Source organism: Oenanthe melanoleuca, chromosome 18, assembly GCF_029582105.1.
Source record: "Oenanthe melanoleuca isolate GR-GAL-2019-014 chromosome 18, OMel1.0, whole genome shotgun sequence".
NCBI classification, from domain to species: Eukaryota; Metazoa; Chordata; class Aves; order Passeriformes; family Muscicapidae; genus Oenanthe; species Oenanthe melanoleuca.
The window spans coordinates 7,020,943-7,043,930 of NC_079351.1; the positions used below are offsets into that span (position 1 = coordinate 7,020,943).

The 22,988-nt window shown below is 48.7% G+C and overlaps 2 protein-coding genes across 2 annotated transcripts; one reads left to right on the plus strand and one right to left on the minus strand.

Annotated features, from left to right (window-relative positions):
• Positions 1-789: 789 nt before the first annotated feature.
• On the minus strand, positions 790-15,604 carry SRP68 (signal recognition particle 68). The gene is made up of 16 exons (XM_056505857.1): positions 15,400-15,604; positions 13,443-13,509; positions 12,832-12,945; positions 11,769-11,964; positions 10,979-11,061; positions 10,671-10,780; positions 10,258-10,340; positions 9,879-10,019; positions 6,544-6,642; positions 6,327-6,391; positions 5,884-6,043; positions 5,118-5,212; positions 4,755-4,884; positions 4,272-4,347; positions 3,387-3,439; positions 790-2,951 (listed from the first exon to the last, which is right to left on the minus strand). Exons 1-16 carry the CDS (start codon positions 15,548-15,550, stop codon positions 2,724-2,726), a joined length of 1,851 nt encoding a protein of 616 aa, XP_056361832.1. The 5' UTR covers positions 15,551-15,604; the 3' UTR covers positions 790-2,723.
• A 3,795-nt stretch (positions 15,605-19,399) lies between these two features.
• Positions 19,400-22,988, plus strand: GALR2 (galanin receptor 2). The gene is made up of 2 exons (XM_056505858.1): positions 19,400-20,229; positions 21,540-22,988. The coding sequence occupies exons 1-2, from the start codon at positions 19,889-19,891 to the stop codon at positions 22,315-22,317; spliced, it is 1,119 nt and encodes a 372-aa protein (XP_056361833.1). The 5' UTR covers positions 19,400-19,888; the 3' UTR covers positions 22,318-22,988.

A 22,988-nucleotide genomic window follows, 5' to 3' on the forward strand; every position in this document is an offset into this window, starting at 1 on the left:
CATTGCTCAGACACAGGTCTATCACTGCTGGTGAACATCTCATTCCTATTTTAATGGATGCAGTGGTACCAGGCACAGCTAGCTCAGCCTGTAATTAAAATTCCAGGGCTAATCCCAAAGATACCCCATAGGAAAAGATGATTGAAAGCAATCCTCTTGACCATTCTGCTGGAGTTTCCTGTTTTGAGGGCAATTAATTCATGGAAAGAGTGCAAGCACTTTAAAGGAACAGCAATGAAAGGGCAGAGCAATAAGGAAGTTTCCAAGCCCAAGCCAGTGCTCTGTATCTGGGCCTGGCTGTTCCAGACCCAACACCTGGCCAGGCCCAAAGGAATTGGTTTGTTCTGCACATCAGACACTTCACCTGCCTGCCCTGTCCCCCTGTGACCCTCACCTGTGCCAGCCCAGGCTCCACTGCAGGGCTAAAAGCCTCAGTTTTGTCAGCCTGGTCTGGTCTGCATTGTACAGGAGACTTAAATAACAAGTTTTTCCCCTCCTTTACATTTTTAGGTTTCTTTTCCTGAGCCTCATCAGCACCTTCCACGATTTAAGCCACACCACTGCTCACAAGCCCCACTCCATTCACTTTCCACTAACACTACAAAACAAACAAGGCAAGTCACCTCAGAGTGGTGTTATCTGAGCCTTGGGGTGGAAGATCCTCCTCCAGAGCTAAGTGGCCATTCCCCAGGGGTTCAGTAGCCCCAGGTGATGGTGTGACCTCGATCCTCTGAGTGCTTGGGAGGCAGAGTGCTCAGTGTTCCTAACACAAACTACACGCCTCAGAGGTCAGGAATAAAACTTTATTGTTTTCAAACTTCTTATCTGCGTTCAACTCATCGTTAACTGTCAGGAGAGGTTTGGCAGAAAGAGACCAGTTGCTCTTAGATTTTTGTAACTGTAACTAGAAAGTGGCCACAGTAGGAGTTTCCCTGGAATCAATCCAGGCACAACACAGACCCGTGGAAGGAAAGCAGAGTTTGGTGCAAACCAGAGAACATTTCTGTGATTTGATCCAAAAGCTGAGAAGAGCAGCACAGCTGGACACAGCTACCAGGTGAGCCTGCTCATTGTGGGCCTTTCCTTGCCTAGAAAGAAATGGGCATTATGGGGAAGAGAAAGCTGCCAGTCAAGACCAAGTTTTCTAGAAATTGCCATCTGATGAATAAAGTCTTCCACATTTCTTTCAGCTGTACACTTCCCTTTCTTCTGTAAAATGCCCCTGTAACCTAGAGGCAAAGGGAATTGGCTACGACCCCAGAAATTCCCATTTTGTTTCCATGTTGCAAAAATTAAACACAAACAAGTTCCTCCTCCTCCCACCTCTTTCTGAGCACACAGTCCTTCTGTACTTCGAGAACTCACAAATCAGATCAACTCGGAACAAAGTGAACATTCATATTAAAATAATGGGAATTGTTAATTCCTCCCATTCACCTGACATGCACCTTGCAAGGAAAATTCCCATTACAACAAAAACCCAATAATTCAAAACAGTCCTGTTTCCAACCTTTACTCCAATTACTAAAAAAAGGAGAAAAAACACAAAGTCTAGACAATCAGAACAAACTGTTACTTCACCTGCCAGCTACAGGCTGAGTGAAAACCCACACAGTGCTGGTGGAATCTTCCAAATGTTTTATTTAGGAACAGTTCTGCCTATGGGCTGTAGGGGTTTATTTTCCTGTTGAAGTGATCACAATTATGAAATAATCTGCACTTTCAAAGTGCCCATCCCCATGGCACCTGGGTGCTTTATAAAAAATGCTGTCTGGCACGACAGAGATGAATTATCACTCACAAACCTACTGGTCTCCTGTTCCTTATCCCTTATTTCAGGTGTAGCTACTGACCAGGGACAAGAAACAAAGCAACAGATGAACTCCAGAAAAAGATCATCTTGTTTTCAGACAAGGTTTAGATTAGAGACAAAACGAACACCAAGAGACCCAACTTCCCAAGAAGAGCAAGTAGCTATTTCTAAAGCCACCCATGAAGCTATTTTCCCAGGAAAATACTTTCAGGAATAGGTTCTATACTGTATTCAGGTATTTAACAAAGTGTGTGGATGAATAAAGGGTGCTATTGGCCCAGAATACAAATTCACCACCACAGCAGGAATAACCATCAACATTTGACATTTGCCATCCTTATTGATAAGGAAAGAGGCTCTATTTTGTCATTACTGAATGTTATATTCTTAAAAAATATAGAGATTTCTGGGTTGAAAGGGAAGGAGAAGTTGCCCCCTTGGCTACTGTTCCATAGCCATTGTGTGGGAGCCTCACCTTGCTGGTTTAGTTCTGCATCTACTTCTGCCTCTGTTTCCCAATTACACCCCAATTTCTTGATCAAAAAATCAAATTACAGTGTCAAATAATGGGGCAGAGGCAGAAATCAAATTGTATCTATGCCCTGATCCATGGTAAGTAGATGTGTTCCAGCACTGGACAGGCCACTGATCACAAAACTTCAAGCAGAAAGGAATTTCTCTGTGCTCCAGGTTATTTTCAGCTATTTATAGTGTATGTTTGTTTCTGAGTAATTGTTTGTCTTTAATACACTGGGAGAGAATGTGTGTGCACAGACATAAACACAGGACACAGGGAGAAGATGGTAAAACTTCCCTCTGTTGGTTTCAGGTGCAGGTATTTGTGTCCTAGAACCTCCTGGAGCTTTTCCTTCAATACAGAATAAAACCTCTGTTCCTCTGGGGGTCCTGGTTAACTTTTGAATCCAAAAATGCCCTTTATATATCCTGTGAGGCCACTCTTGGCCTTCTGCTCCACCTTGTCCTCCAGAGGTGGGAAAGCAACATGGTTAAGGGCCAGGTCAAAGAACAAAGGTTTGCATGGAATGGGCTGGAATCCTGGTGGGAAGTGCACGAGGCTGACTTGCTTGCTGACCAGGGAAGGATCCAGGCAGAAAGTCTCAAACCGTTCTGAGAGAGGCTGCAAGAGACCAAGGCAGACACAAATTAAATTCCAGTCACACCAAAAGGGTCAAACATCAAACTGCACTGAGCAGCAACAGAGATAAGAGAAGTTCAAGTTCCCTTGTGAGGCCTCTGGGGACTTGGAAAATGATTTAACCTGCTGTCAAAGCACAGCTGCAGATCCTTGGAAAACCCTTCCCATGTGCAGAGACAAAGCTAAATAAAGCAAGCTGCCACACTAGAAAGCTGCAAGCAGCCTCCCAGCTCCTACCCCACTGTGACAGGCACCTTCAGCACCAAGCCTAATAAAATCTCCTTAATTCACCAGTCACAACCAAACCCTGATCAATGTGACACTTCTTGTGTTCTGAGAGACACTCAGGTAACAGGATAAAAGTGATGGTCATTAAGAGCATAGAATTTGGAAATTGCCTGAGCTCTTGGCTCTTACCTTGCCATCCTTGACCTGAGATGGAGACTCAGTCTCATGAGGATCATTTGCATCTGCAAAATTGAACAAAAGGGGGTAAGAATAACAGGCCTGACCTTGGTGTAGAGTAAGATTGTCTCAGGAAGCAGCTGTGCTCCAAGCTTAGCCATGATCCTTGCTCTCTGGGATGCACAGGACAATATTTTCAGCAGAATCAACTTGATTTCTAGAGTAAGCACCACACACATCCATCTACAGCCAACACAGCCCTGCAGTGGTGGAGCTTCTCCTTCACACTGTCATGAGAAGGTCTGGAAAGCAGCAAAGACTCTGAGTGAAGCACACAGCAGAAGGTGATGAGAACACCCCAGGGGGCTCTGTTAAAGCAACACTAAGGCAATAAAGGAGGCAACACACTCCTTGTCCTGGATTTCCAGCAGCAGGCACAGCAAGAACAGCAGCCCAAGAAATCAAAATGTTCATCCATCCCCCAAAGTTCTGCTGACCAGGCTGACACTGACAGAGAGAAAACATCCCTGTTCTCTCTCCTCTTAGTAATTCACCCAGCCAGGCAAAACTGGGATGGGTAAGGCCAAAGTGTTTGCAGCAAAAAAATGAAACATTAAACTGTTCTGTGCAGGTTCTCAAAATGGGTGCACATCCCCAGAAAGGGTTTTAACATCTCTGGGCAGGGAGCAAAAGGCCAAGGTCCAGTCACTGCCTGTCTACCTACACTACACACAGCTAGAACTGTGGAGGGGTGAAAAGTACTTTTCCAGAGCCTGCATAAATGGTGATGGAAAAACATTCAGAATTGCAGAAATTAAATAAAAGGAATTAAATAGTTGCAGGGGGCTTTAGTCAAGATACCTTAGAGCAGAGTTCTAGTATAGCTGTGTTACTCACCTAAAATAGCTGCTGCTTGCAAGGAATACTTCTCTGCATTGACTTGAGTGATGAGATCCTGAACATCAGGCAGCTCCTAGCATTAAAGGAAATTATTTGAGAGCCTGAAATGTGCTAGTCTAAGAGTCAGAGCAAAGGTAAAACCAAGCAGAGTAAGAACTAAGAAATTATTTCCTAGTATTGATAAGCTTTCCCAGAAGAGGAAAAGCTATAGCATTGTGCTTCAGGCACTACAAAAGTTGAGAAATGCACAGGTAAGAAAAAGTGTTAAATTGTTTTGGAGTTGGTGCAAGTCTGTCCCTCCTCCAAGTAAGCAGCCAGGTGAAGTGTTCCCATGCCACCAGAAATCTCTGCTACAATGAACATTACCCTTCTCCCTACTTAAAGATCAGTCTTGAATTGTAATGGCCTGGCACCTAATTAACAATAAACAGTGGGACAGAGCTGCTTCATAAAACTTCAGCTTCAGGACTGGGTTCCTACCTTCAAGCTGTTCCTGTGAGCTCCAGCTCCTGACTGAACCTCACGGGCGTATTTCAGCACCCTCTCGTACAACACAAGGGCTTCACTCCATTTCTTGACCAGGACATAGGACTGGGCAATGAAGAAACACCTGCAACAGTTAAGAGAGCATTACTGATGTGTTTGTTATCCACATCTTTTGCCAACTGAAATGACTGGCAATAGGAGATATCCTTAAGTAGCAGAGGGCAGTTTCCCTTTAGGAACCAGTGTCAAAGGGCAGAGGAAACTGCACCAAAGGCCTGCACAGCACACAGAGCTGTGGAGTGACAACTTCTGAAGGTGTTATGTGTGCTAAAGAAAACCTGGCTGTTTCTCAGTCACCTGTAAGCCTTGTATACAAGTGTCTTCAATCCAATCTCCTTCTGGAAATTCTTGTCCTCTTCTAGGCCAGGAAGCTGTGTCAGTTCCACAAGGTTCTGTGCAAAAGAGAGCCAGAATAACAAATGCAGGCATTGCCTTCCTCTGGAATCTGCTGGTCTAAGAGAAAGCTGCCCCTTCTGACAAGTCAACAGAACACTCCCAGGGAAATAGTTTCCAGTTTTCTAATTATCAGTTTTCTAACCTTGTGAAGGACTCTCATTGAAACTTGTGCAAGTTGCCCTCAGGACAGACTTCCTGACACAAACAGGAATTAGGACGAAGACTCCTTAGATTCCACACAAACTAATATCTTCATAAGGCATTTCCCTCTCCCACTGCCTCAGCCACAGGCTCCCTCAGTTAACTGCAAAATTATGGGAGAAATGGAGAACCTGCTTATGAAGAACAAGTATTTTTAACTGCTACTTTCCCTGGCCAGCAGAAACTAAGGCAGATCTAAGGGTGCTGCACAAGACTCAGAAAGATTATTTAAAAACTGTATTAGAGTGCACAACAAAGGACACCCATTCAAGCAGCAGGATCTGCTCATAACTAAAAGAGGCTTTTTGTGTTTCATGCAGATGTTGAACATCTTTGAGGCACTTGAAGGTACTCAGCTGCTCTTCAGACTTCATGCTAGTTCACTGGCAGTGCTGTACTCTACAGTAGCCCTTTGTAGCACAGCCAGGTTGGGCTGGAGAGTTTTCCCTGAGTGTTTTCTCAGTACCTGCAGGATGATGTCGTAGAGGCGGATGAGGTCCTGCGGCCGCGGTGAGCGCTTGCCATCCTCGTCGGAGCGCTGCTGCTGCAGCAGGGCCTTCTGCAGGGACTTGGCCATGCTCTCGTTGCGCTTGATGGCTGTGGACAGCTTGATGTAGGTCAAATAACTGCCAAAAAACCAAAGAAATCCCATCAGTGCTGCCAGAGCAGCTCAAACATCACTCTGTGCTCTGAACTGGTGGTGGGAAAACATCTGGAAGGTCAACGTGAGAGCCTGGAGTAAAACGTTTACAAAGCTGCCCGAATCAGATCCTTATCTGTACAGTCATCCTTCGGGATCCCAGAGGCCCAGAACAAAAACCCCATAAAACAAAACCAAACAAAAATAAAATCTTGACATAAGAACATGGCTTCTTTGCACCAGCACTGGCAGCAATGTTTGCCTATTACCTGTGTAAGTACTGGATGTTGGACACTTTCCCAGAATCATTTTCCAGAGAGTGTTCTCGCTGCTTCTGTGGGCAATGGAGACAAAAAACTGCATGATTTACTTCAAACTGGCAGCCAAGGGATGAAAAAACACAGAATAACTCAAGGTTTGGGTAAATCATGGAAGCTGGAACAAATTTCCAGGCAAAAGAGGGAGGGCTTCTCCATTGCTGCCTACCTGGTCTGGTTTAAGTTCCTCCCGAACAGCCTGAATGGCATCTCTGCACTCACTGAGTAAAGACTCAAACAAACGTTCTTTTGTCTCCTCATTTTCTGCCTAAGAGCAAAGGAAATTCAAGACGGGTCAGAAATCAGAAATTTTGTGTGATGCATGAATTAACTAAGGAGATTAAACAAAATTTGTCACAAATTTTGTCTTTAAGGTCCACGTGTAGTTAGAACTCCAATCTGTGCCTGTCTGCAACATATTCTTGGGGGAAATCTGCCAGAAATCGTGGGGAATGGGGTTGGTGCTGAGAACTGACCAGCAGTGAAGGCCTAGCAGACACAGCTCATGGCCTCATTCCTTCCCAGCAGCTCCCTTCCCTTCCTGGATGGCACCTGCACTGCTCCCTGAGTGCTGGGCTGCACTGTGGGAAAGGCTCAGCAACAGAAGAGCTGAGCAGTCCTGAACTGGCAAACTACCAATGCAGACAGCTCTTGTTATGCTGATTTAATTTTTCCCATGTGGTAAGAACATGCAGATGATTATCTTTCCTCCACTCCCACTCTAGCAATGCTCACAGTGGCAATAACTTGCTTGTTTGAAGCATTTTTCACAGCAACCATATATTTTAGCAAAGGAGTGACCGAGTGCTTTTTTGCTGTCGCCATAAGTTTTGTTAAAAAAAAAAAGTGAAGCAGCTTTTGGCCTTCTGCCCCAAAACCAGAACTTGAAAACAACTCCTGAAAAACAAGTTGAAGCCTGATCTCTGCCTAATTTATTGGCCTATCGTGCATCCAATTAAACAAGCTCCCAAACCCAAACTCAGCCTTTATTCAGATGCTGAGAAGAAAACCAGGTGGAGATTGCAAGACTCACTCATTCAGGAAGAAAAAACTACTCTCAGTGATTGCAGGAGAATTCAAGAGCACCAGCACCATGTTCTGCCACTCCCACGTCATGTAACAGTGACAACTGCAATCAACTTGCAATTGTCAAAATGAATAAAAAGCTGTCTAAAACCATGCTCACTTGTTTATCTACTGTACAGCTGCACAGTCTCTGCCTCTCCACTTCCCACATTCACAAACCCAAACAGGAATGTTATTTTCACTCCCTCACAAAGCCTCAGGTATCCTGTGATGGAAGTGGTTTTTTGGGCTTGGGTTTTTTTTTGTTTTTAATTTAAGATTTGCTGTAAGAATTTTTAAGGTGGGACTGACTCCTGAGAATAACCAGAGACGAGTCTGACTGCATTCTCAACCTCACCCAGAGCAGCACAGCAATTTCACTGCAAGCACAAAAATGAAAACTGACATGGCCAGATCATCATTCAGGCACAAACAGGGCAAGGGCTGGGCCCTGCAATGAAACAAAGGCTTTCCTTTCCAAGCAAAAACTCCTTCAGCTGATTCTGTCCATAAATACACCTGATTTAGGAGATACCAGATCACAGGACTGAGACACAAGTGCTACAGCTGGTCATCCAACTGTCCTGACAGAACTGCACAGATTCATCTCACAGGGTTCATGGAAATCAATCCCACAGAACCCAATTCCAAAAGTGGGGAGTGCTCAGCTGTCAGGTTTTCTTTGTTCTAAACCACTGTGTAACACCTCTGACAGTTATTACCACCCATTTTTGCTGCAATCTAGAGATGAGCACAGAATCCTTGAGGCAGTATCAGGTAGGAGCACACCTGTGTCATGCTGCCCTGCAGCCTTGTCACTTCTGGCTGGTGAGAGCCAATGGGGCCCCAAAGTCATGCCTTCAAATCTACAAAAGGACTGACACAAGCAACTTTAAACCTGGATTCGTGTTTCAGTTTGGCTTATTTATTCAGCTCCTCCCATTACCAATAAGGCACCAAAGCCAACAGTATAATTGCACTGGGAGACTCCATTTTTACACAAAACAGACTGGTTTTACTTCTAATTGAGCCCTGCAGAGCACTGCTGTTATGTCAGGGTTTCAGCTCAGGGAAGATGAGCAGAAAGGTGCCAAAGATCCCAGGAAACACAATTCATTCACCTGAAGCTGGACTGCCCACCACAGCTGACACAACTCCAGAACTGCTGCCAAAAAGGCAAGTTTTAGCCCTCTGGGAATGTAAATAGTGCTGCTGCATGCTCAGCTCTCACCAGTCCACTCAACTCCTCTGTTTAGTCAGACCTCCCCAGGAATGCAAAGTAAGATGAGAACAAATTCAGGCTGTTCTGCCACTACTTTAGAGAGCAATTAAACTGAAAAAGTCCAACTGTCAGCTGCCAGGATGGAATTTAAATGAAGGAACTCTGAGCTGTACTTCCACCTGCTGGCCACACTTATGTGCTTCCTGAAACCAAACCCATTCAGCAAAGTCCAATTCCTAACATTATGGGTAACACTCAGGTCTCCCACCCAGCCACATCCTGTTTATCCTACTCACACTCTTCTTACCACTATCCTCTGCTCTGTAAGGTTTTTGTTTTATTATTATTCTCCTGTGATAAAGTTTTTAATGCTGCAAAAATCCCATTTTTGGTGGCAAGGGTTGTAACTGAAGATCCTTTCACTGCCTTTTCAAACTCTGAGTGTGTATGCAGCCACTGAAAAGCAGGATACCCCATCTGGTCACCATTTCCAAGGAAAAGCCTACTTGTGGAAGACTTGACTACAATACTAAAGACATGCACAGTATGTACCACTGCAAGTTCCAGTGAGCTGGACTTCAATGATCCTTGTCAGTCCTTTCCAACTCAGGATATTCCATGATTCTATGAAGTGCTTCAGAACTCTTACATGTGAAACTGATTTACATCCTGACATTTATTAATCCACTGCTTGCTTTTGAAAATTTTCATTAGTCAATAAAAGAACTGAATAGATCTCATAGCACCTGCTACACGTGGCAAATGGCTATTTTCTGCTGAAAAAAACCATGGTCAATATGTATCTTTTTTGTTTTGGCTACTCTGAAGTTGAAGCATTTGAGCAAGATGCACAAAGAAATTAGAAGAGCAATTCAAAACTAGTTACTCTTAAAAATATAACCCTCATTTCCAAGTGATGTACTAATAATAATGGTTATCACCCTGCTGCTGGAAGGCAGCACAGAATGTTCCAAGGAGCAGGAATACTCAGAACAGATCTCCCAGACTACCCCACTCAGCAGACTGTGAGAGTTATCCCCAGATGACACTGCAGCTTTGGGTTATAATCAGTATTCCTCCACTTATACCTTTAGCCTTCCAGCCCCAAGTTTGAAAAAGAATGAGATTACTCAAAAGCTTTTAGTTCAGGTACCAGGTAGTGCACAGGAGGAAAGAGGATGGTTAGAAGGGCAGGATGGAGAGGGCTGCTGGGTTACCTGAGCAATTGCTGCCTCGTTGTCAGCCAGCCCCAGCAGGAAGATCCTCACTTTGTCAATCTTCACTGGGACAGTTCTCCCTCTCCACTCCACCTCACTCATCGTGGCTGCCTGCTTTGCCCGAGTCTGGGTGATCAGAGCCTGTAAAGAACACACCCAGCTTAGCAGCTTGAACTTACAGGGATGCAAAACTGATCCTCCTGAATTCATGCTAGACTTGACTATTTTGAAATCAAAGGGTTTTTTGGGAAATGTTTCCCACCGAGCCTAGGCTTGCTTGCTCACTTCTATTCTGGCTCTTGAATGATTTGCTGCAGCAATATTCATGCTCAGCACAGTAATAATGAATATTTCAAGCTGAGGCATGAAAATAAATTACCTCCAGTTTTTCTGCAAGAAGACCTTCAGTGCCACCAGACCTCAGTCTCATCTGCATCAACTCATTCATGGCAGACTGGTCACCTGAAAGAATCAACAAATTGAGATCACATTTCCATTTGACTTCAAAATTACATTCATATACAAAAACTAATCATTAGATTTTATACTGGCAGTTTAGGGACAAGCTTGCATAGCATGACTTCATAGGCAAGCTACCATAAACTGTTATTCTATCTTTCTACACATAACCACAGGTGCTGTTGCAAAATGAGGCCTTTTCTGCATTGCTAAACTGTCCCAGAACACGTGCAGGATCTGCCCAAAATATCACTGCCTTAGTGTCACTTAGACAAGGGTTTAACCAAATCAGTATTTCTTTCCTGTGCACAGATGAATTCCCCCCTCCCTTACCAATGTTGTAGGCACAGTAGCGGATGTTGGGTGAGATCTCCTCCACACGCTGGTTATACAGCACAGCTTGTTCTTCTGTGAAAGCATTGGCCAGCTTTTCATAGATGGTCCTGCAGCAAAGGGCAAATATTAGCACTGCAGTGTGTGTCACTTGGAGGTGCTATCCTAAGGGAACAGTTTGTGCCTGTGCTCTGGAGGATGCTGTTTCAGAAGCACGTCAGTTAAGCACAATTAACTGAACAACTCAGAGTTGCTGTATGTAACTGAAGTGATCCAACACTATTTACTGAACTAAGTGAGGGACTCACTTGCATTTGTTGAAAGCCTCCATTGCTGCCTTCCACTCCTGGTGCTCGAAGCGAAGCATCCCAGTGAGATAAGCCATGTATGCCTGCACACAGAGCGAGGGCAAGGTCACTTCCCCACCATCACCAGCCTAATTAGTGCCTCCTTTAGCATGAAGGCTGCTGTGACTTCTGCAGTGAGTGACTAAGCTTTGCTCTTTTTCTTGGAGCTTCCCACAAAAGACAACTGATTTGGATGACAGGTTACAGCTACCTACCTCTTCTCCTTTAAGTGATTCTGCTACATTTCTAAAGAACCAATGAATCATAAAATAGAATCACATAATGGAATGGGTTGGAAAGGAGCCTAAAGATTATCTAGTTCCAACTCCCCTGCCATGGACAGGGACACCTTCCACTAGGCAAGGCTGCCCAGAAATTAAAGCGAAGATATTTCTTGTTTGTTATGCAATGGTCCACTGATGTCCCAAAACTTTTTTTCCCAGCAATAGGCTATACAATGGCAGTTTAATTAATTGAGCACAGCACTGCAGCCCCTTGTTCAAAGAGGTCACAACATTTTTTTCCTGTTTTCCAGGAACTGAACCCCAAATCTGGATTTCTAGGTGGCTACTTCAGCTCATTTAACAAAAAGGTAACTCAGCAGTTTCTTAGGCTGTGTTGCACCATCTTAGCTGCCCTCAATTCTTTATATTTTTATTATTGACTGAGAGATACTATTTCTTCACCCCAAATTCCAAACGTTTCTCGTTCAGCCTTTGCTGTACAACAAGATGAAAGTATCAGTGCTTACCTGAGCTTCCAGCTTTGTCTTGGCATCCACCCTGTTGCTCTCACAGAGCCTCTCCAGCTCCTCAGCGTGTTTCACAGCCTTGCGCAGCCGCGAGAGCAAATGGAAGCGCTTGCGGGGCTCCGTGTTGGCCTCCTGCTTCAGCTGCATGGCGTAGCTCCAGGCCCTCTCTGCATCCATCAGGATCAGCAGCAAGTACCTGCAGGGCACAGCAGGGTCCATGGGACAACAATGACACTCAGACAAGAGTTGCATCTCCACCAGTTCTTTGCTAGTTGGTCTGCCAAGCTCAATAGCAGAAGTTGAGCTTGGTTAGTAAGAGGCAGTACATTTTAAAGTACTAAGGACACAAAGTCTTGTTATTCCTGACTGGTTTCTTACTCAGAAATGTAACTGCCCCAGTGAGGAAGAGAACTAGGTATCATTCTGTAGTACCACAGACGCTACAAAGACAAGGGACTTATCATTTTAGGCCACTCTTCAAACTGGTTTAATATGTTCTTAACAGCACAGGTGAATGCACCATCATGTGTTGTCTTCCCACAAGAAAAGACGGGATATGAATCATTTCAAGTATTCCTAAAAGATGGGAAGTGAGCCCAAAATCCTGGCTATTCTCCACATATTCTGTCAGATGAGTATTCTGTCAAATTTAGAAGATTTAAGTAAAACTTGTAGTACAGTATTTCTGTTCAAATGGAAGGGATTGCATCTCCAACAACAACCTTGCTGGCTACACCATTTACATTACCAGCATTTCCACGGCTACCTTGCAACAAACCTGAATAAGCATTTCCTCTTCAATGTCACAGAACTTACTGATTATGAAAATAATCTATTTGCAACTATGAGGGAAGAGAAGCAACAGGCTGCTGCTGCTCCTTCTTTTCCCACTGGTTGAAGCTGGATCTGAGCAGTGTCTCTTTGCCTGAACTTTTATAATATCAACAACACTGAAATGTTTTGGATGATATTGCACAGAATAGTTTTCCATCTGAAACAGAAATTACTGAAAGGAAACTCTTCAGTAAGACACTGAATTCTCAGTTCCATCCAGTCCCTGTACCTGTTGTCTGAGAGAATCTCTTCAGTCACTTTCTTCCCAGTGAACTTGTGCCTGTTGCCCATCTTGAAGTTGAGAGTTTTGCGGAGCCGCCTCAGCCTGCGGGAGCAATAACCCCTAAAAAAAGACAGCCACAGTCATTTTGGCCAAAGGACAACTTTGCTTCTGTTCATTCCTCTATCCAAATAGAAAAAAAAAAAAAAAAAAAAAAAAAAAAAGGACTAAAGACTCTATCAGGCAATGTTTTAACAATTAAAACTCCATGTGTGACATATGGTAGCTCAAAAACAACCTGTAAAGCAGCAATTAACAGAAAATAAGGTGACAAACATGTGGTTATTAATGATCTTGAAAAATCAGGGTGATGTGCTCGTTACTAACTGCTTCATGTTCTGCAGGAGTACAGTGCCTATCAGGGGGGTGTGAACACAAGCTTCTATGGGCAGTGGAGATGCAAGAGCCAGTCTGCACAGCCAGAGCACAGTTCAGCCAAGGGAGGTATTCACTTGGTATTCAGGAGTATTCACCTGGCAGATGGGTTCTGCTGCCTGCTACAGGGGGTTACATTTGAAATGAAGTGAAGCCAAGCCCCAGGAGCAGCTCCCAACACTAACCTGTATCTCTGGAAGTCCCCATGCCTCAGGCCGTGCTGCTGCTGCGACTCCTTCACGATCTGCAGGACTGTGGCTCAGGTTAAGGCACACTCACAGTGCAGCTGGCACCAGCTCCTCCTTCCACCCCAAAATAACAGCAGGGAACCACACAGACCCCATGAAAACAAATGCACTTCAAACAGTGGGGCACCCCAAAACCTCCTAAAAGCAGAGAGCTTGATGGCTCTAAGCCACCTCACGAGCCCACGGCTCCCACCAGAGCTCCTGACTGAGCAGAGACCAAGACAAGCCTCAAACACCTCCTCCTCCTCCAGACACAGTGCTGCTGTCACCAGAGTTCATTTTGGGATAAGCAGCTGTGCCAAAAGACCCATCCAGGATAACACACCTGACAGCCCCAGCCTGGCTACAGGAACTCCCCAGCCACGCTTGTGACAGTTTTGTAGGAAAAGCTGATGCAGAGAAGCTTTCCTGCCCTGGAATGTCCCCTTGCTCAGGAAAAGGATAAAAACACCCTGAACAGAATCATGCTGCTCCCCAGCACAGCTTCCACCAACAAAGTGCCTTGTGAGCATAGAACCTTATAAAAACAGCTTTTGGAAATAGCTCCAGGGCTGATTTTTTCAATTTTTCAGCACATTTCTAGTCTTGTTGCAGGTTGCTGTAACACGTATCTGTGACACAAAGCACTGCCCTGTGACCTGGGATACCATCACTCCACCATTCCCATCCAGTCTCCACATCCTTCAGTGCATTTGCAGAGCTCCTGCACTCCCTTTATTTCCTCAGTTATTCTTACCAAATAAAACCACGCCACATTCTAGTAAATCTGATGGTTTTTTCATTCAGTTTACAAGACAGGTTATTTTATGAAATAAAATCTCCACCACACACAAGAAATGCCTGTTCTACATATATTCATAACCTAAAATTTCTCTTTTAAGCTTTACCAAGAAGCCTTTAAAGAAAACCCACACTAAACTGTACAACAACCCCAACAAAAGAAACACTATTACTATACAACTAAAGAAACCACTAAACACTTAAAGTTTAAAATGCCAAGTATCTATCAAAGTGTTTTCCTGGGACTTCACCTAAAAGAAAGTCTCTGAAGTATTAAAACCTGCACCAATAGTTATTACATTGTATTACACTGAATTATTTCTGTATTTGCAGAACAAGTCAAACTGCAATGTCTCAACACAGCCCTCCTCACCCTTGCTGTCCACCCAAGATTTTTTTTCAGACTCTCTTTTTTCCTGCACAGCTGCTTGCTGAATTCATATCCCATGGTTTTTTTTGTTGACTTAGACATTCCCAGCATTCCCAGGGCAATTGCTGTGCCTGCATCTTACTCAACAGTTACTGACTACACAACACCTGCCATATGCCACGTGGAAAACTGCAACCTGATTTCCCTCGGGTTTCCCTCTGACCCAGAAGATAAAACTCAGCTCTATCACAGCTGTGCAGCTGCACTGGTTTCACACCTAAGTTTCACCTACAAAAACTCCACGAGCTTTACATTCTGAGATTTCAGAAGCACTAAATCTGCAGGAGCCAGTCTGCCACTTCAGCGCACCTATAAAGACTTTTTAAATATTACTGCTCATTTCAAGCTGCGGTATCACCACGAGTAGCTCACGGGCGACGCGCTCTTATCCTAAAGCACACAGCGCACAGCACAGAGCTCCGCTGAGGAGACTGACGCCAGCTCGGAAGGAGACGTAGCACAGGTAGAGCGCAATTCCATAAATCAGGAAAGCCAGGCTGACCCGTTTTATCCAAACCAAACCCACACACAGACCCAGGCCAGCGCTGCCCGCATCTCCGAGGCGCCCCAGGCCGCAGCAGGGGAGTCCCCGCCGTCCCTGCCCGCCCCGCGCTGCCGCCACGTCCCCCCGCCGCCCACGGGGCCGGGCCTGCCACGTCCCCCCGCGGCCGCCGCGCAGGATGCTCTCCAAGCCCAGGCTGTCGCCGAGGCCGCCGGGCTGCGGCCCCGCCGGCCGCTCGTTCTCCTTGTTGTCCTTGCCGTCCTTGTGCTCCTTGTTCTCCTCCGCCCCGGCCCCGCGGCCGCCGCCGCCGCCTCCCTGACGCTCCGCCGCCATCTTGAGCCGGGGCCGCGGCCGCGGTGCATCACGGGCCGGGCAGCGGCGCGAGCGGCCGCGCGGGGGCCGCCGGGAACGGGGAGGACCCGGGGGGAGGCCGGGACGGGCACCGGGACCGGGACCGAGATTGGGATCGGGATCGAGACCGAGATCGGGGGGAACCGGGGAGGGACACGGGGGATCCCGGCGGGCTGGGCCTCACCCAGCGCTTGGGCACATCCCGCTGGCCCTCCTGCCGTGTCCTGCTCATCCATCCCGAACGGAGCCCCTCAGCTCCGTCACAGCGCTCTGCCCAGTGCTGACCCCGAAATCAGCCCCCAGAGTCACCCACGCAACCCTGCCCCACTCAGCCCAGAACTGACCCCAAAATCAGCCCCCAGGGTCACCCACCCAACCCTGCCCCACTCAGCCCAGAACTGACCCCAAAATCAGCCCCCAGGGTCACCCACCCAACCCTGCCCCACTCAGCCCAGAACTGACCCCAAAATCAGCCCCCAGGGTCATGCCCCAGCCTGACCCCACCCCTGGCCGTGCTGTCCCTCCCTGGTGCTGTGGCAGTGGGGGATCCTCTCCATCCATCCCTTTGTCCCTTGCAGGACACTGAGCCTGCTGCTCTGGGCAGCCCTTTGGGACATTGGATTTAAATTCCCCTAGGCCCAGCACTAAAAACAAAACCTCGCACCCCAAGCTGCCTGAAGCCCGTTGGGCTGTGCAGCTGGTGAAAGAAGAGCCTGCAGTTATCCCACCTAATCCTGGAGCTATTTCATGGTGGAAGCACTTAAGACCAGGTCCTTTTGCACATGGGGTTGAACACCTCATTTGGGACAAACACCAAATTTATTTGATGACCTAATAGAAATATTTACATAAATCCTTGTAAGTACAAACTGCTCCAAGAGTTGCTGGTGCCCCCAGACCTGTCTTTGCCAGCCCTGGGCTCTGCCTGCCTGGCTGAACTTTGCTGTCACACTACAAGAATCAATTTGGCTCCTCTCCCCTTCTAAGGGCTCAGCTGTGTACTGTTATTCCTGATTTCAAACTTCTGCTTCCTCTTATAGACAGCAAAGCTCAAAGGAGAAAAAAAATAAAAAATAAAAATGTCCTCAAGTTGCAGCTTTCTGTGCAAATCTTTTGTACTGTCTGCTTCAGGCTCCAAATGCATCTCCCAGTAATTCATGCCCTATCTGAACCAAACCGTGCTCCAGGATGATGCTGAACTAGGCACAGCAATTAAAGCCTATTTTACAAACAACAGCTCCTCTCTTGCAACTGTGGTGGTTCAGACTTGGGCTAGGCTGGCACAGCAGCACCCACCCTCAGGTGCCCAAAAAACCACCCCAAAGGACCTATCCCAGTGTCAGGACAGCCACCAGCTGTGGCACAGGCACATTTCTGCCACGCTGCCTTTCTTGTACACTGGCATGAAGCTTTGCTACTGCTCTGGACTCCTCTGGAATCTGGAAATGGGAGGATAAAACATGAATTCCTCCTGCAGAGCAGGAGGATCACACAAACCTGCAGCCCCTCATGGAGCAGAGCTTTGAGAGGAGCCTTGCAGTGAGGCTGAGCTGCCTTTGGTGCAATAGGAATTGCTGCAGAGAATAAATCCACAGAGTTACAGGCTCCAGGCACTCACATCCCTCTGCCAGACAGCCCTGAAGCCTGCAAGGGCTGGGAACCCCACAGCATGCTTTTCCTATTGATTCTGGCCAGAGGATCTTGCTTTTGGGGATCTGGATCATCCTCCTGCACCCCTGCCCAGATAACCCATCTATCTCAGTACAAGAATATATTTTTCTGCTATTTACTTTTATACTGCTACTCATAAGTTTTACTGATATTTGGGAAGAAACTGAGTGTTTCCCCTTGTTGTTGTTTTCTTTTTTTTTTATAATAATGTCACTCTGCAGCATTAGGGTGAACCCAGCATCTCTGCAGGCTGACCAAAGCTCCAGTGTGACCAAAGACAGCACCAGTACCATCATCCCTATACCCTGTGGTGTCTGAGGACACAGGGCAGGTCCCACAGGGTGAAACCTCCCTGGGACTGGGCAATTCCCACATGGTGAAACCTTCCCCGAGTTCCCAGCAATGGTCGTGGCTGGGGATGTGGCACCGGAGTGGCTCCCCGAGGGCGTGTGGCCACTCTGGGATCAGGAGAGGAAGGCAGAGCTGTGCTCTGTGCCTCAGCAGCTCCTTGGGCACTGTGGGGTGCCCGATTTTCCACTGTGCTGCTCCTAATTGCCAGCTTTTCCCTGTGGGGTGTCATCGGGAGCACGGAGCATCCTCACACCAAAGGGGTCAGTTCACTTCCCCGCTCACCTCTTCCAAACGGGAGCTGGTTTTTGGGGGCTCCTCGTGGGTGAAAAGGGTGAAAAGGGCTCCGTGTGCTGTGGTGGCAATGTCACAGGGCTGGGAGTGTCCCCAGAGCTCCCAGCAGGGCAGGCTCAGCTCTGAACGCCCATTAACAGAACTAACTGAGAAGCTGCGCAGTGAGTTAGTTACAGGAGTAATTGATGCATTAAATATTCCTCTTTCCACAGGAGCAAAACACGGCAGGCTGGGGTGGGGTCAGACTTCGAGTCCTTGGAGAGCTGATGGCACCGGCCAGTCCCAAAACTTCCATCTGTTCGGAACCAAAAAGGCAATTTTGCAGGAAGAAGACAGGGCATGGAAAAGATCTGTTCTCGCTGCAATGTATCACGCTGCTCTCCCAGCCGTGGGGAGAAATGCAGTTTCTCCTGAAAACCTGGGCTTGCCTGGCTGTTCTGGTGCGAGGATTTAGCTGCCGGCAGGACAAGCACCCCCATCCCTAAAACCAGCCCTGCAGCCCCTGGGGATGAGCAAACCCTCTTCCAGCGGCTACTGAAGAGGGGGGCGATAATAAATCCCTCGCTGACGCCAATTTGGGGTGACAGCCCTGGGAGTGTCACTGTCCCGGGGGGTTGTGGAGGTTCTTTGGACCTCCAGTGCTCTATGGCACCTACTCTGGAGCTCTTAGGCTCCTACTTCGTCGGGTTATCTTAAATAAGCAAACAGCTAATAGTTAAAAAGGTTATTTATTACAAAGCACATCAGTCTTAACAGGCAATAGCAAAAAGCAATGGCAAAGCAATGGCAAATGCAGTGGCAATAAGTGAATGGCTAAAAGCAACAACTCTCCCCAATACAAACTCTTATACAGGATTTTTCCAACAAGCTAAGATGCAAACTCAGACCACCACTCCTTAACCTATTAGAATTCTAGTTTCTTAGCACACCAGGTTACGTATACCACTACTCATACAATCTATCTTGTTCTATGTAAAAAATGTCAGCAATATTCTTACTATAGCTCTGTTATGACTAAGTCCTGTCTACAACTGTGGTCCTGGAGCCTCCACTGAAGATATCAGTATGTTTCAACCTTCACTAGAACACACTCTGCTACTCTGGCATTTGGAACCTTTCACTTACTAAATGAGTTCCTAAAATTACTGACTTACTTCTATTTAAATGTCTACTTTATGTGTGAGTGGCTTAATACACTTCAGTCCATCCAAAGGCTTTAATTCTATCCCTGCACTCTGATTTCTCTCTGAAGAATTCAGAGAGACCCCTGACTCACTGACTCCAACAGGGGGTGACAGCCGTGACTGTCACGGACATTCCCCGAGGGGAGCGGGGTCGGGATCCCCTCCCGGGGGGTGACAGCCGTGACTGTCACGGGCATTCCCGAGGGATCGGGGCCGGGATCCCCTCCCGGGAGCGGTGCTCGGGGCCGGGCGGGAGCCGCTCCCGGAGCCCCCGGGCCGCCCCGCTCCGCCCCGCACGGAGAGCGCGGAGCCGCCCCGCGGAGCCGCCCGAGCGCGCCCGGAGGAGGTGAAGGGCGCCCGGCTCCCCCGCGGCTCCCCGGCACGCTGCCCATGCACCCCCTTTCCCGCATCTCCCGTGCGCTCTCCGTGCACCCCTTTTTTTGCCGTTCTCCCCCTTGCCGCGCATCCCTGGTGTGCTCCCCGCTGCAGTCTCCTTGCACCCCCCTCTGCCGTGCATCCCTCCTGCGTTCCCCGGCTCCCTTTCCCGTGCAATCCCTGCTGACCTCTCCGTGCACCCCCTTTTCCTTTGCATTGCACGTATCTTCCTGTCCACCCCTTTCCTGTGCATCCCTGGTGTGCTCCTCACTTTCCCCGCATCCCCTTTTCCCTTTCCCCTCCTTCTGCGCTCCCCAGCGTGCTCTCCCTGCACCCCCTTTCCCCGGTACCCCACACCGATCTCTCAGTGCACCCCTCACCCTGTGTGTCACCCGGTGCCTCCTGCACGCACAGTCCCCGCTCCAGCCCTGCCCGTGCACTCCCGGCCATGAACGGCTCGCTGCCGGGCTCCGGGGCGGGCTGGCAGCCCGAGTCCGTCATCATCCCCCTCGTGTACCTCATCATCTTCCTCGTGGGCACCGTGGGCAACAGCCTGGTCCTGGCCGTGCTGCTGCGCAATGGGCAGGTGAAGAACACAACCAACCTCTTCATCCTCAACCTGGGGGTGGCTGACCTCTGCTTCATCCTCTTCTGCGTGCCCTTCCAAGCCACCATCTACACCCTGGAGGGATGGGTGTTCGGGCCCTTCATGTGCAAGGCTGTGCACTTCTTCATCTACCTCACCATGTATGCCAGCAGCTTCACCCTGGCCACCGTCTCCCTCGACAGGTAGGAAAAGGAACGGGAGGGAGGGGGTTCCCTGCACCCTGAGGCTCCCCTTTCTCTGGATCTCAGCAGGGCAGGGAGGGGACAAAATCCCCTGGAGCTAAATCCTGATGCTGTGATCTCCTGGGGGAATCAAAGAGCGTGTCCCAGTTGCTGTGTGCAAGAAGTGCAACCACCCAGTATGGGGTCCTGCAGAGGGCTGGATGGGGATCACTGGCCCCAGTGCCCAGCTGGAGGAAGCTTTCAGACTCCAAAGCTGTAGGACTGGGATTTATCCACAGGCCCTGGCAGTGAAGTGGGGTTGTAAAATGGGAAAGAAGCAAAGCTCAGTTCCTGTGCAGCTCTGGGTCTTCCTGGGCTGTAGGAGAAAGCCCCTACCCTCCCAACAGCCCCAGTGAAGCAGACAGACCTTGAGGAGAAAAAAACACTGGGTTGTTTGATCTGAAACGCTGATTTTCCCACCCTCACCTTCTATTAGCAAAAAGCCCCTTTCTGTCCCTTGTCCCAGTGATCATCTCAGCCCATTCCAGGGTGGGTTTCACTGGGAAGCCCGTTGCTCCTGCCTGTGCTTTACCTCAGTCCCTGCCTTTACAAGGTCTGGTGACCCTGCAGCAAGGGAGAGCTGGGAGCTCCTGGTGCTGCTCCACTCACCCAAAACCTGTGAGATGGGATGTGGAAAGTCCATAGGCCAGTCCCCTGGGAGGCCCTGTAGCCTAGCTGGATGTGTCCTGCCATCCCAGCACAGCACTGGCTGCTGACAGCATCCCCAGGAGCTAAAACACATCCAGGGGCTGCCTCTCCCCCTGCATCCCATGGAGCAGAGGGAACAGATGTGTTGAGCAAGGGAGGGCTTGCACAAGCCTCAGATCTGGGTGCAATTAAGGGACCAGCTAATTACAGAATTGAAGAGGGGTGGTGTGCCCTCATGCATGGCAGTATAAGGAATGCTGTGTCTGGGAATCCTGGGCACTTGCTCCTGCCTTTGTATCCTCACTGCTCCAATCACTTGTGCCAGACAGTGATGGTCAAGTGAGGGTTTGCTGGATTAGGGGAGGGACAGAATGGGACCATCGCTGTTGTCCCCACAACCACTGCTAAGAGCAGAGGGTGATGGGACGGGGTCAGGGAGAGAACCTTCCTCAATGCTTTGTGCTGCACAGGGTCCCTAAGAAGCACCAGGGAATCAGTTTTGTGACGAAGTGCCCTGGAAAGCTCAAATCCATCATTTCTGCCCTCTCCTCTCTGCTCCTGGTGCTGCTCTCTCTGTGCCCTCTGCAGGACTGCAGCCATATCCCTCTCCCTCTCCCCTGCAGGTACTTGGCCATTCGATACCCTCTGCACTCCAGGGAGCTGAGGACACCCAGGAACGCCCTCCTGGCCATTTGTCTCATCTGGGGGCTCTCCTTCATCTTCTCGGGCCCTTACCTCACCTACTACCAGGAGTTCCAGCTGGCCAACCTGACTGTCTGCCACCCCATCTGGGAGATCTCCCAGCGCAAGATCATGGATGTCTGCACCTTCGTCTTCAGCTACATCATCCCCGTGCTCATCCTCAGCCTCACCTACGTGCGGACTGTTCGCTACCTCTGGCGCTCCGTGGACCCTCTCCAGGACATGTCGGAGTCCAGGAAGGCCAAGAGGAAGGTCACCAGGATGATCATCATTGTTGCAGTCCTGTTCTGCCTCTGCTGGCTGCCCCATCACCTGGTCATCCTCTGCATGTGGTTTGGGTACTTCCCCCTCAACCACTCCACGTACGTGCTGCGCGTCCTCTCGCACGTCATCTCCTACGCCAACTCCTGCGTGAACCCCATCGTCTACGCCCTGGTCTCCAAGCACTTCCGCAAGGGCTTCAAGAAGATCTGCAGCTGCCTCCTGCACAAGAAGGCAGCGCACAAGGTGCACGTGGCCCAGGCTGCCACCACGGTCAGCACGCTGGAGGCAGAGCTCAGTGAGGTGACCCAGCTGAGTGAAGCCCTGCCCGGCCCCTCCCTGCGCTGCAGGGTCTCTGCACAGCCCTGGGGGGAGGCAGAGCTGCTGGGACAGCAGCAGAGAGCAGATGGCTCCTCTGTCACCTTCCACGTCAGCTAGCACAGCTTCCTGCCACCCCACGGCTCTGCAGGCTCCTGCAGCATTGCAGGCCTGGGGCTTGGGCTGAAATGGGTCCAGTTGAACCCTTTTCATTCAAATGCATCCAGATATCATAACCATGATGCTGCTGATACAAACTCAGCCAAGAACCAACCAAGAACAGGATTTGCTTCCACCAAGCCCTTGCTGAGAGCAGAGAGATCAAACCCAGGAATATACTGCCATGAGTAAACACCTGTTCCTCTGTCATGGACATACTTACTCCCTGTTGCACCTACACCCAGAGCCTGTGAAAAGCTCTGGCCCCTCCAACCAGTACAGCATCTGGTGGGTGCACTTCTAGAAACATTTGGAAAGTCTTGGTTTGCTTGTGTCCTGGTTTAGGAGCTGCATCCCAGGGCAGCACTGGGCACAAACTCAGCTCAGGTAGGAAAATCCAGGAGAAAAGCACAGAAGGTCACCAAGGGGATGGAGGGATTTGCCAGGGAAGCACAGCCATGGACCCACGGTAAGGGAAGGATTTTAATGCCTTTGGACAACCTGGGGACTGCTCAGCATCTCAAACAGGTGAGATGCTCCTGGAGACAAGCAGGGCACTGATACTGCTTCCCTGAGGTGGGACAGCCAAGGCTGTGTGAGAGCTGGGGGTGCCCAGCAAACCTCAATAAAGC

Excerpts from the sequence above, each read along its gene's own strand:
- SRP68 (XM_056505857.1), bottom strand. The coding sequence starts at position 15,550 with ATGGCGGCGGAGCGTCAGGGAGGCGGCGGCGGCGGCCGCGGGGCCGGG. Across the intron at positions 11,062-11,768 it reads AGACAAAGCTGGAAGCTCAG|GCATACATGGCTTATCTCAC; the intron begins GTAAGCACTGAT and ends CTCTGTGTGCAG. Across the intron at positions 10,020-10,257 it reads TTCTTGCAGAAAAACTGGAG|GCTCTGATCACCCAGACTCG; the intron begins GTAATTTATTTT and ends TGTTCTTTACAG.
- GALR2 (XM_056505858.1), top strand. The coding sequence starts at position 19,889 with ATGAACGGCTCGCTGCCGGGCTCCGGGGCGGGCTGGCAGCCCGAGTCC. Across the intron at positions 20,230-21,539 it reads GCCACCGTCTCCCTCGACAG|GTACTTGGCCATTCGATACC; the intron begins GTAGGAAAAGGA and ends TCTCCCCTGCAG.